This window comes from Peromyscus eremicus, unplaced genomic scaffold (assembly GCF_949786415.1).
Source record: "Peromyscus eremicus unplaced genomic scaffold, PerEre_H2_v1 PerEre#2#chr22_unloc_1, whole genome shotgun sequence".
In the NCBI taxonomy this organism is placed as follows: domain Eukaryota; kingdom Metazoa; phylum Chordata; class Mammalia; order Rodentia; family Cricetidae; genus Peromyscus; species Peromyscus eremicus.
The window spans coordinates 10407891-10419771 of NW_026734286.1; the positions used below are offsets into that span (position 1 = coordinate 10407891).

The 11881-nt window shown below is 57.9% G+C and overlaps 1 protein-coding gene across 1 annotated transcript; it reads right to left on the reverse strand.

Moving 5' to 3' along the window:
- Nucleotides 1-296: 296 nt before the first annotated feature.
- Nucleotides 297-2368, reverse strand: Gadd45b (growth arrest and DNA damage inducible beta). Its single transcript, XM_059252135.1, has 4 exons — nucleotides 2091-2368; nucleotides 1898-1999; nucleotides 1191-1413; nucleotides 297-923 (listed from the first exon to the last, which is right to left on the reverse strand). The coding sequence occupies exons 1-4, from the start codon at nucleotides 2132-2134 to the stop codon at nucleotides 810-812; spliced, it is 483 nt and encodes a 160-aa protein (XP_059108118.1). The 5' UTR covers nucleotides 2135-2368; the 3' UTR covers nucleotides 297-809.
- Nucleotides 2369-11881: the final 9513 nt, after the last annotated feature.

Consider the following 11881-nt stretch of genomic DNA (forward strand, 5'->3'; position numbering starts at 1 on the left):
TGGGGAGGGATTGCAGTCACCACCTCCCCGGTGCGCCCAGACCCGGGGCCCGGCTCCAGCACCGCGGGTAACAGGGGGCTGGGCCGCCAGGTTTCGTAATAAACCCGCCTCTTAATTGCTGTGGAGCAGGAGTTGGGTGGAGGCGCCAGCAGCGGAGCAAGCGGCGTCTAGAGCCGCCGAGCGCAGGGGCCCGACCAGGCTTGGTGGCCGTGGCGCGCGCGCGGCACCGGGGGGTCACCTGGGGGGCGGGCGGGCGAAGGAGGGAAACACGAGGAGAACGCGGAGGCTTTCACGGATTTATTAGAACGTCTCTGCAGTAGAAACCTCGAAAAATGCGCAAGCGACCTGCCTTGCTCAGCACGGTAACAAAACAGACTCGTGTCAGCGTCGCGGAGTCCCGGGCTCGCCCCGGCTCCCGCGCGACCGCCTCCGCCGTGCACAGTTCACTGTCCCCGGGGTCGGGGACGCCTCCACCCTGCGCGCTCCCGGCTGCGGCTGCGTGCGGAGGCTGGCTGCAGGATCCCCGGCCTGGGCTCCAAGGTCCCCGTCTCCTCCGGCCCGGGGTCCCCTCCTTCCTGTCTCGGCGACCACCTGCGGTGCTGCTCCGGGTCCCACCGCCCGGAGGGCGGGCGCTCACTCCCCTCGCATCTCAGTCTCGGTGACTCCGCCCCTCCCGGAAGGTCTCACGGGAAGGGTGGCCTTTGAGGGATTGTTCTTGGGGATGAGGGGAGGGGGTCAAATACGTGTTTTATTTGCTTTTTTTACGGGACAAGCAACTCAGCAGTTGCTTTAGATGTCTGGAGAGGGCCTCAGCGTTCCTCCAAGGAGATATAGGGGACCCACTGGTTATTGCCTCGGCTCTCCTCACAGTAACTGGCCACCTCCACCAAGCCTTGGCTTTTCCAGTTATCTGTGTGACAGTTCTGTGGAAGGGGACAAAAAGGAAGGGTTTAGTAGGAGCTCTAGGAGTTTGGTAGGGAGCCTCCCTCCAGCGAGCGCACAGGGGCCCCTTTGAGGAAAAACAGGCCGGCTCAAAATAGCTGCCCGGGTGACGAGGCAGCCCACGGGACATGCCGAGCGTGGCTGGGCAGTGAGCTGGTGTCGGACCAGCCAGCCCAGCTATGTTGACAAACACGGGACCGAGCTGCCCAGGGCAGGCGGGGCGGGGCAGGGAGAGAGCCGGGGCTCACCGTGACCAGGAGGCAGTGCAGGTCTCGGGCCTCGGTGGTGCCCAGGGTCTCCGCCGGCTCCCCCAGGAGCTGCGCCAGCCTCTGCATGCCCGACACCCGGACGATGTCGATGTCGTTGTCACAGCAGAAGGACTGGATCAGGGTGAAGTGGATCTGCAGCGCGATGTCGTCCTCCTCCTCCTCGTCTATGGCCAGGAGGCACAGGACCACGCTGTCAGGGTCCCTGCAGGCGAGGGGGGGGGCTGTCAGGGAGGAAGGACCCGGGAGGGATGGCCCCGTGCAAGAGCCGGGGGACTGCGGGCGGGAAAGAGGAGCAGGCGAGACCCACGGAGCACCAGGCGTGTGCAAGGACACGCCCCCCACACCACCCCCCACCCCGGCGCTGCACGCTTGCCGGGGTGGCCGACCATGCAAATGCTGGTGGCCGTGGGGGAGGGCGCGCGCGGCTCAAAGTTACTGGGGTTGCCGTGTCAAAACAAAACATAACATGACCCCTCAAATTTGCAACGTCAACGTTCTGCAGCGAGTCTCTCTCCCTCCCCGCCCCCCAAAAAAGAAATTCCCCGAGAAATGTCGCCCTCCACTCCCCAGGACCGAGAGCGCCGGGAAAGTCCCCCAAAGACCCGTGCCTGACAGGGTGCTGGGAGCGCGCGTGCATCTGAGGGGCGCCCCCACCCACGCCCGGGACAAGGGGGGTGCTGACTCACACATTCATCAGCTTGGCCGCCTCGTACACCCCCACGGTGAGGCGATCCTGACGCTGCGCGGCCACCAGCAGCTGCTCCACGGCGGCGGTCACCGCCTGCATCCTAGGAAGCCAAGGAAGAGGAGGCGATTAGCCGATGACAGCCCGGCCGACCTCAGGCGGCGGGCCAGACCTCGGGCCCCCGCCGTACTCACTTCTGTGCCGCGTTGTCGCTCGCCACCAGCTCTTCCAGCGTCATGATGCAGTCACACTCCACAGCGGACCCCCACGGCAGGTCCCCGAGGGCAGAGTAGGCGCCCAGATCCGACCCAAAAGGAAAAACACCTTCCCGTGCGATCAGAAGCGTCCAAGGTCTTCCGGAGGCGGCGGGACTTCCCTTCCCAAGAAAAAGGCAAAGGAAAAACAAAAAAAGAAGAAGATTGCAAAATCCCCACGAAAATTAATCCGAGAATGCGGAAGAAGAGGCAGGTCCGGGGTCTGCAGCTGAGTGAGCGCGCGGCCGCCGGGAGCCGCTTATGTAGCCTCCGCTTGGGGGCGTGGCCTCGGGGGAGGCCTGCGCCGCCCTCCTATTGGTGGACACACAAAGAGTTGAGTGGCCCGCGCTGCGATTGGCTGGCGATGGAAAGGGCGGGGCTCAAGCGCCGTGGGCCCACGTGGGGTTCCGGGCTAGGAGGAGGGCGAACCCGGGCCGCGGCGAGTGCCAGAAAAGAGAGAAAAAAAAAAAGAAAACCACACACACAGACACAAAAAAACAGAAGTTTCTCTCCTGATTTCCCGGCAGCCGCGCTACGCAGGCCGCGCGCGGGGTTTCCAGCGCGCGAGGCTGGCCCGGGCTTTCGGGGAGGGCTGTCTGGAATCCCCTCCTGGTCCCGGGAGAGTCCCCAGCCTTTCCCAGGCTCTGCTCAGGGAAGGGCCGTGCATGGGCCCAGGGCCCCTGTCTGCAGCCCGGTCCCCCCCAGGACGGCGACTTTTTGTGGGTGCGTGTGTGTGTGTGGGGTCTTGCCCATCTTTGGAGACCCCGGACCTTGGGTAAACTGAACTTCTCCTGCGAATGCAATCCCCATCTTGTAGGGTTGGAGAGTGTTCTAAGTCACGTCCAGGGTGTTCAGTAAGCGCTTCGTAAGTTCGAGGACGCTGGGGTCCTCACCCCGAAGTGACAGCTACCAAGGCACCCCCCGCACCGCCCCCGCGACTCCGAGAACTCACAGCCGGCTCGCGCGAGGGGCAGGGGGGTAGGTGGCTTTAGGGGTTCCCCCCCCCCCCGGAGGCCAGGGCTGCAGAGCACTGGAGGATCGCTGCGGAAGAGATCAGGAACCTTTCTCCCTCCTGGCACCCCGAGAGTTTCAGGGTGGGGTGCGCGTGGGAGGCGCAGGTGAAGAGGCCTGCAGGCGCTCTGCGGAGCGGCCCCGCCCCCTGCCGGCTGCCTCACGGTCTAGCCTCGGACCGCTTCCCCACACCTGACCCTGGCGGGGGAACCGAGGCAAAGTGCAAGTGCGCTGCCCCCACCCCCACCCCGGGACAGGGTGTCTGGACGGCAGCCGCTCTTTTGCCCCCGGCCTTTTCTCTCAGTGCCCAACCTGAGCCGCGGGTCCCTTCTGCCACGCGTGACGTTTATCTTGTCCAGCGTTTGGCGAGCAAAGGGACTTACAGCTGCATTGTGCCAAAGGGAAACTGAGGCTTCCGAGGGCGTTCTGTTCGGAGCCACACCGTGGCTGCTGGGGGCAGACTCAGACAGCAAGGACACGAGGCGGGCGGGCAGACCCCGCGTGGGACTCTCCCACGGTGCACGGGGGCTCCCGGTGACTCACACTGCGTCCCCTCCTCCGCCAGCCTGGGGCCTGGCCTCGGCCGCGCAGCTCGGTTTCCCCGGATCCCCGGCCCCCGAGTCCGGTGACGCATCGCGCCTCCTCCGCGCCGCCCACCGAGCGCGCGAAATGTCCCTGGCGTGAGAGGCGCGCCGGCGACACCTGGCGGCCTCATGAGGTCTCTGCGCGCGCAGCTTCCGGAAAGGGAGGGGGAGAGACACTGCAATCGGTATTTCTTCTCGGTTCTTTAATTTCATTACTATTATTATTATTATTATGATTTGCGATGTTGGGGATGAATCCAGGGCTTCATGACGCCAGGCAAGTGCCCCTCCGATATCTATATACACTATATCCCAGCCCTCCATATGCTATACGTACAATATTTTAAATATCAACCATGAAGGGCCTGAGAGATGGCTCAGCAGGGAAAGGAGCTTGTTGCTAAGCATGAGTTTAATCCGCGGAACCCACAGAGTGGAAAGAGAGAACTGACCTCCCCAAGTTTTCATTTGACACCCCCCCCCCACGTGCTCCAAGGCTTACATTCGTGCCAGCACACACAAATAAATAACTTTATTACATGCATACTTGGATTGGCCTCCGGGCTGTGGCTGTGGTTCCGGGGCAGAGCTCTCCTGCAGCATGCCTGAGGTCCTGACTTCCTTCCTCTGGACCACGTGAACCCTATGGTGGTGGACACTTGCCACCCCAATAAAGGGGAGGTAGAGGCAGGAGGATCAGTCAGTAGCTCAGGATCATCCAGGGCTATGCAGTGTGCTTGAGGCTAGCCTTGGCTACATGAATTTCAAAAAGGGGAAGGGGGGCTGGAGAACTGGCTCAGCAGTTAAGGGCATCTGCTGCTCTTCCAGAGGACCTGGGTTTATTTCTCAGCACCCACATGGGGGCCCACAGCAGTGTAACTCAGTCCCAGGGGGTCTGACACCCTCTCCTGGCCTCTCAGGGCAGGTATACACAAGGTGCACAGACAGATGCAGGCAAAACCCATAAAGATACATTTTTTTTTAAATTAAAAAATGAAAGAGAAAAGTTAAGGTTGAGGGGCACGCCTTTACTCCCAGCACTCCGGAGGCAGAGGCAGATGCATCTCTGAATTTGAGGCCAGCCTGGGCTACAGAGATCCAGGACAGCCAGGGCTACACAGAGAAACCCTGTCTCAAAAAACAAACAAACAAAAAAACCCAGAAGCTCTGTATCCAGGGGAGGTACAGTGAGTCGGAGCTGGGCCATACCAAGGCCTAGTGTTTGGGGTCTAGACAGAAGGGTGGGGAGGCGGTGATGTGGGTCTGTGCAGACAAAACAGAGGTCTGTGAGATGAGCAGGGCTCTCACAGAACCGGAAACAGCATCAGGGTCCTGGAAACTGCAGACAAAGGCCGGGGCTCCCGGGAGAGGCTGTTTTGGCTGCAGTCAGGAGGACCCGCCAGGAAGGGCCTGGATTCCTAGAAACACCACAGTCCTCCTTGTTTCCACCCCTCTGTCTCTGTCTGTCTGTCTTTCTTTCTGTTTGTTGTTGTTGTTGTTGTTGTTGTTGAGACAGGCCTCATGTAGCCCAGGCTGGCCTAGGCTCACTATGTAGCCGAGGATGGCCTTGAGCTCCTGACCCTCTTGTAGGCGTGAGAGGCCTGGGCCGCCACAGCTGCCTTATGCCCTGCTCCAGCACCTTGGGGACCCTGGGCCGGCGCTCTACCCACTGAGCCCCAGGCAAAGGATCTTTTTTCTTTTCTTGTGAAGTGACAACCAGTGTTAATGCTTAACTAGCAGAATCTAGGATCTCCTGGGATGTAGGACTCTGGGGTGCTTATGTTAACTGGGGAAATGCCTCCTCACTGTTGGGGGGGTACTGTCCCCCAGCTGGGATCCTGGACAGCAGGCCTGAGAAAGGAGTCCCGCCTCCACCCTCCACCTCCATGGGCGGTCCTCTGCAGGTGTGAGGCCCTTGAGTCCCTGACATCCGACTCTTATCACATTCACAGCAGAGTGTGGGTCAAAGGACAACCTCCCCTGAGCTCATTCCACATTCCAGGGAGACAGTGTCTGGATGACCTGGAACCTCACCAAGTAGGTGCCCCCAGCTGGCCAGTGAGTGACAGGGTTCCTCTGCCTCCACCTTCCCTCTCAAAGGCACAGAGCTGACAGGCTGAGGGAGGGGTGGGGGTGGAGAGCTGGCTCAGTGGTTATAAGCACCTGCTGCTCATGCAGAGGACTTCGCACCCACATCACGAAGCTCAAAACCACCTGTAACTCCAGCTCTTCTGGCCTCCAGGAGCACTGAACTCACATGCTCACATATAGATTTTTTCAAGCCAGACTGCAGTGGTACACGCCTTTAATCCCAGCACTCGGGAGGCAGAGGCAGGAGGATCTCTGTGAGTTCGAGGCCAGCCTGGTCTACAGAGTGAGTTCCAGGACAGCCAGGGCTACACATAGAAATTCTGTCTTAAAAAGAAAAAAAAAAAAATTTTAAAGCTAAAATCATGGCTAAAGAATGAGTTAGTTTGTGAAGACACTTTGCGGCCAAGCCGAACAACCTGAGTTCAATCCCAGGAACCCAAATAGTCAAATAAAAGAAAATCCTAAAAACCAGAAATCAGAATAAACACATGGTCTTAGTTCTGGGCATGGATTGGGCAAATTCCTTCTCTAAGAGGGTCATGGGCAAAAAAAAAAAAAAGGAAAGAAAGAAGGAAAGGGCCATGTGTGCACATGGTGGGGAGCTGTTAGTTAACATTTGGTACTGCTGTGTGTGAGGAGGTCATGGTGGCCTCCCTTGAGGAGGTGGCATCTAAGTTGACCCTGGAAAATGAAAAGGCCAAGAAAACAGTGCAGACTATGCAAAGGTCCTGGGGCAGGCCAGCGTTTGGCGTGTTGGGAGAGGATCCAGGAGATCTCCTGGTTAGAGCAGGGAGGAGGGAGGCAGAGGGGGTGGGGGCGGGGCGGGAGGAGGAGGGAGGCAGAGGGGGTGGGGGCGGGGCGGGAGGAGGAGGGAGGCAGAGGGGGTGGGGGCGGGGCGGGAGGAGGAGGGAGGCAGAGGGGGTGGGGGCGGGGCGGGAGGAGGAGGGAGGCAGAGGCCTTGCAGGGCCTGGGACTTGGACTTAGAACCTGAGGAAGGTGGGAGCCAGAGAGAGCAGGAGAACGGGAGCAGAGAGCCTGGCCCTGGGGGTCTGGACGGCTTCCCCCTGATGTGGCCAGGAAGTTGTGAGCATGTCTGAAGGGCTGGGCTCTGACCTCATGTTTTCTCACACAGTGGAACAGGTCCTGTCCCCAAGGAGAGGCTTCCGGGCCGGTGAGTCAGGCTCTCATCCTACAAAGGTCCAGACAGGAACCAGCGGGCAGCGGTGGGGCTGGCACAGGTGTGGACACAGGGAGCACCCGGAAGAGCTGGGGGTGAGGAGGCCACTGTCTCCCTGCCCTCGGGGACAGGGTGGCCAATGGCTTCAGGTCAGCGTCTCCGGGTCTCAACCCTGGGTGTCACACTTACTTTGGGAACAGAGACTCAGGGCTGTGCATCCTTGGGTGCTGGCTTGATCTCCCTGAAAGTCTGTCTGCCTGGAAAATCTCTCTCAAAATTGCCACATAGGCTGGACTTGCACCTAAAAGCTATTCATCATACCTCCCCACCTCACCTCCAGGACAGTCACCCGAGGCCAGCCCTCCCTGTCTGCGTTTTTTTGTGGGTTTTTTTGTTTTGTTTTGTTTTGTTTTGTTTGTTTTGTTTTGTTTTGTTTTTGAGACAGGAATTCTGGATCCTAAGTTTGGTTCAAATTTATAATTCTACTGATTCAGCATCTCAAATTCTAGGTCAGGCTGGACTATCAAGTGAGATCAAGACCAGCTTGACACAGTCTCAAAAAAGTGTGTGTGTGTGTGTGTGGAGGGGGAACAATGTGTGGATCAGTAATAGAAAGTCTTTTCTAGAAGCCAATAGTGGCTCAGGATTGGAGCCCCCCCCCACCCCAGAATCCCCCAGTGAGGGACTGGGGCGTGGTCAGGGTGGAGCCCCGCCTAGAATCCCCAAGGGAGGGGCTGGGGGCGTGGTCAGGGTGGAGCCCCGCCTAGAATCCCCCAGGGAGGGGCTGGAGGCGTGGTCAGGGTGGAGCCCCGCCTAGAATCCCCCAGGGAGGGGCTGGGGGCGTGGTCAGGGTGGAGTCCCGCCTAGAATCCCCCAGTGAGGGGCTGGGGGCGTGGTCAGGGTGGAGTCCCGCCTAGAATCCCCCAGTGAGGGGGCTGGGGGCGTGGTCATGGGTGGAGCCCCGCCTAGAATCCCCCAGTGAGGGGGCTGGGGGCGTGGTCATGGGTCCAGAGCTTTTCTACTCAGTACCAGGCCTTGGGTTTCATCTCCAGTACTGGGAAAACAAAATAAGGCAGGAGGAGAAGGCTTAGCGGTTAGGTGCTGGAGTGAAAGACCAAAGAACTGCATTTGATCCACAGAAGGACCCATGTAAAGGTGGAAGGAGATAGTGTTGTCCTCTGACCCCTACACTAAGGTCATGGAAGAGGCCCTTGCATCAGAGCATACATCAAGCATAATGCAGGCATGTACACACAGAGAAAGACACAATTAAAACAAAATGCGGTGGTGGCGCACGCCTTTAATCCCAGCACTCAGGAGGCAGAGCCAGGCGGATCTCTGTGAGTTCGAGGCCAGCCTGGGCTACCAAGTGAGTTCCAGGAAAGGTGCAAAGCTACACAGAGAAACCCTGATTTGAAAAACCAACTAACCAACCAAACAAACAAACAAAATGGCAGTTAAGCCTTGACGTTGCCCCTAGGCTGGAGGGAAGGAGTTTCTGAAGCGGGTGGGCTGACCAGCACCCAGAGCCGCACTCTGCTACCAACGTCAGCTTTCCTACACGGATGCAGCTTAGATTAAGTTTAATTTCTAAGGGCTGGTGACATGGCTCAGAGGGCAGAGGGGGCTTGCTGCCAAGCCTGCTGATCTGAGGTCAATGCCCAGGATCTGAACAGTGGAAGGCAAGGACAGACAGGCTACATCTGTCCTCCAACACTCACTGTTGCGCAGGAACCCCGCCCATGCACATTAAAATAACTTAAAATGTAACAAAAATTGTAGTTTTAATTAATAAATTGAGGATAGAAAGAGATTATTAAGGACCCAATAATAATGATTGTAAATGTGGTCTGTCTCAAAATATCTTCCTTTTTGCTGGCCGTGGGATTAACATAGATGTTAGATATTAAATTAAAATGTATATATCATTTTGTTTGTTGTGGGGGAGTATAGGTGTGAGGGTGTGCATGTGCTGCAGCGTCAGAGGGTACGGGAGTCAGTTCCGTCCCTTTCCACGTGGGTCCCCAGGATCTAACAGGTCATTAGGTTGGCAGCAAGTTCTTTTACCCACTGGCCCTAAATAGATGTTTTGAGAGGGTATTTGTTACACAGCGAAAACTGACTAATACCCAGGCATATCTTTTACTCTGGTCTTTATTTTTTCTTATTTTTCTGAACTTGCCCGGTGGGACTCCTGCTCTTGGCTTCTCTTAGTGCTGACTGGGTAGCTACTGTCCTGTCACGTCCCCCTGTGCTTTCCTCCTTGGGCAAGATTTGAGCTCTATGGAGAAAGGAACTCTCCCCGTGCACACGAGCTGACACACCTCTCCACCCTGCTGGAATCTACCGTGAAGGTTACAATGTTCTAACCCAACTAGAACTTATCCCTGCTAGGTATCCTGGAGTCTCCGGCCTCTCTAGTGTGTCTGTGGCCAGGCACACAGATGAACGTCCCCATCTGTGGAGCTCATCTTCCAGTGAGTGTCCGACCGACCCTGGGGCTTCCTGGCTCAGGTCCCAGGATGGTGTTTTCTTTTGTTTCAGACAGGGTCTCCTAGATCCGGGCTGGCTTGGAGCTCACTATGTACACCAGGCTGGCCTCAAACTCACAGAAATCCCTCTGCCTCTGCCCTCCTAGCCACAGTCTCAGGTTGTTAAATTATGATACTAGATAGTAAGTAGATTGAGTCCCCAGATTCAGGGAGTAAGCTTGGCACAGCTCCAGAATCAACACTCCCAAACCGGCTGCCCTCAAATCCAGAATCCAGAATCCAGTCTCCCCCAGATCCAGAAAAAACAGTTCACTCTCCAGATTCTCGAATCCAGGATCCTGAAATACAGAATCCCTGATTTGGAACCCAAACTCAGGACCCAAATCTCCCTGAAATCCAGGCTCCAGAATTTGAAGCCTCTCACCAGACTCCGGATTCCACCTTCTCCAGAGATCCAAGCCCCGGAATTCCGAATGAAGCCCAGTGTTCTGGGCCGGAAGCCAGCGTCATCATTTGGAATGCGACTTATTTGTTTTTTATTATTATTTAAAACTGGCGCCAAAATCCAGCCTGGGCGGGGAAGCAGCAGCAGGGAATGGAGGGTTGAGGGAGTTCCAGGGCTGAGGGACTAGGGGTGCGGATTTCCTGTCCACAGCTCCGCACCCCAAAGCAGACAGCAAGCGGACACTTTGTAGCGCCCCAGGCACAGCGGGTGGGAAGGGGTGCTCTCCAGGCCGGTCTTTGATGGTCCCGGGCCTCAGTTTCCACTTCTGGAATCAGGGGTCCTCTACTCCGGTCCGCTGTGTTGGGAGCCCGTGGGATGGGTAGGCCAGAGGGTCCGGGCAGTGAAGGGACACCTCGGCGGGAGCTGTCACCGCCCCACCCGCTCAGCGCCAAAATTTGAAAATCGCAGGACATCTCCCAAAGTGCACGTGGGAGGAGAGGGTCCCGCCCCATCCAGGGCACCGCGGGGTTTTCTGGGACTTAGAGTCCAGACGTGCCGGGGTGGGGAGCCCTAAGAACTCCGCCCAGTGCTGAGAGGAGAGGGCAGGAAGTCCAAGGCAAGCCTCGGCGTGGCAGAGCACAGATGCACACACGTTGGGGGACACACTTGGGGGGAACACTAGCAACATCCCTGGGGCGCAGAAGACATCAAGGGCCAAAGGGGGTATTCGAGGAGCTCAGGGAAGAAGCCGAAACGGCCGCTTTGTGGGTGGAAAGAACAGTCTAATCTGCAGTGCCAAGGCTGTCTCCCAAGGAAAGCAGAGAGAAACAAGGTGGGGAAAAAATCTGGAGGGTTATAAAGAGAATGGGAACCTGGGGAGATGTGGCGGGCTTTGGAGTGTGTCACAAGTCCTTGAGAGCGGGGCCTGGGCGAGTCTGCAGGCCAGCTTGGACTTTGATATGTTGATAGGCGCCACAGGTATGTGTTAATTGGAGAGCCATGTGTCCCTTCTGCCAGAGGCAAGGGCAATTACTCCTCTTGGCAGATGGGCACAGGCTTCAGAAGTTCCTGAGGAATGCTGGCTTTTATCTAACTGCCAGAAATCCCCCTGTAGTCCAGGCTGAGCCGGGCCTAGACTCAATTTCCAGTCAGCGGGCCTACCCTTTGGTAGGTGGAGGAGGGGCGGTGGTGGTGTACCCTTTGGACCTGAGAAGAGGAAGTGCATGCGGGCAGAGGGAATAGGAGAGGTAAAGGAAATTGTTTTGCCCTTTGGAGATGACACTTACGGCTTACTGCTCTTTAGGTAAGTGCTCATCTTCTGACCACGCCCCCAGCCCCTCACTGGGGATTCTGGGCGGGGCTCCACCCTGACCACGCCCCCAGCCCCTCACTGGGGATTCTAGGCGGGGCTCCACCCTGACCACGCCCCCAGCCCCTCACTGGGGATTCTGGGCGGGGCTCCATCCTGACCACTCCCCAGCCCCTCACTGGGGGATTCTAGGGGGGCTCCACCCTGACCACGCCCCCAGCCCCTCCCTGGGGGATTCTAGGCGGGGCTCCACCCTGACCACGCCCCCAGCCCCTCACTGGGGATTCTAGGCGGGGCTCCACCCTGACCACGCCCCCAGCCCATGTGTACATTTTATATACTAATAGCTCCAATTGTAAGAAAATGAGAAACAGTAGCAGGCCCTTTGACACTAAGTAGCTTTTAGGAGACGCAGCAGTCAGGGCTCAGCGAGTCGTTCTTACCTTCCTGGCTGGCTGGGATAGACCTGCTAGAGGCGGGTGGAGTGACAGGTTGGGTTCCTGAAGGGGCCCTACGGGGACAGTAGGACTGTCTGGAGAAGAGCTGTGCCCATTGAGTCACGTTCGGAGCCTTGTTTTTTGTTGTGCAGTCCTCAATCTCCCCATCCTCCTGCCTCGGCTGT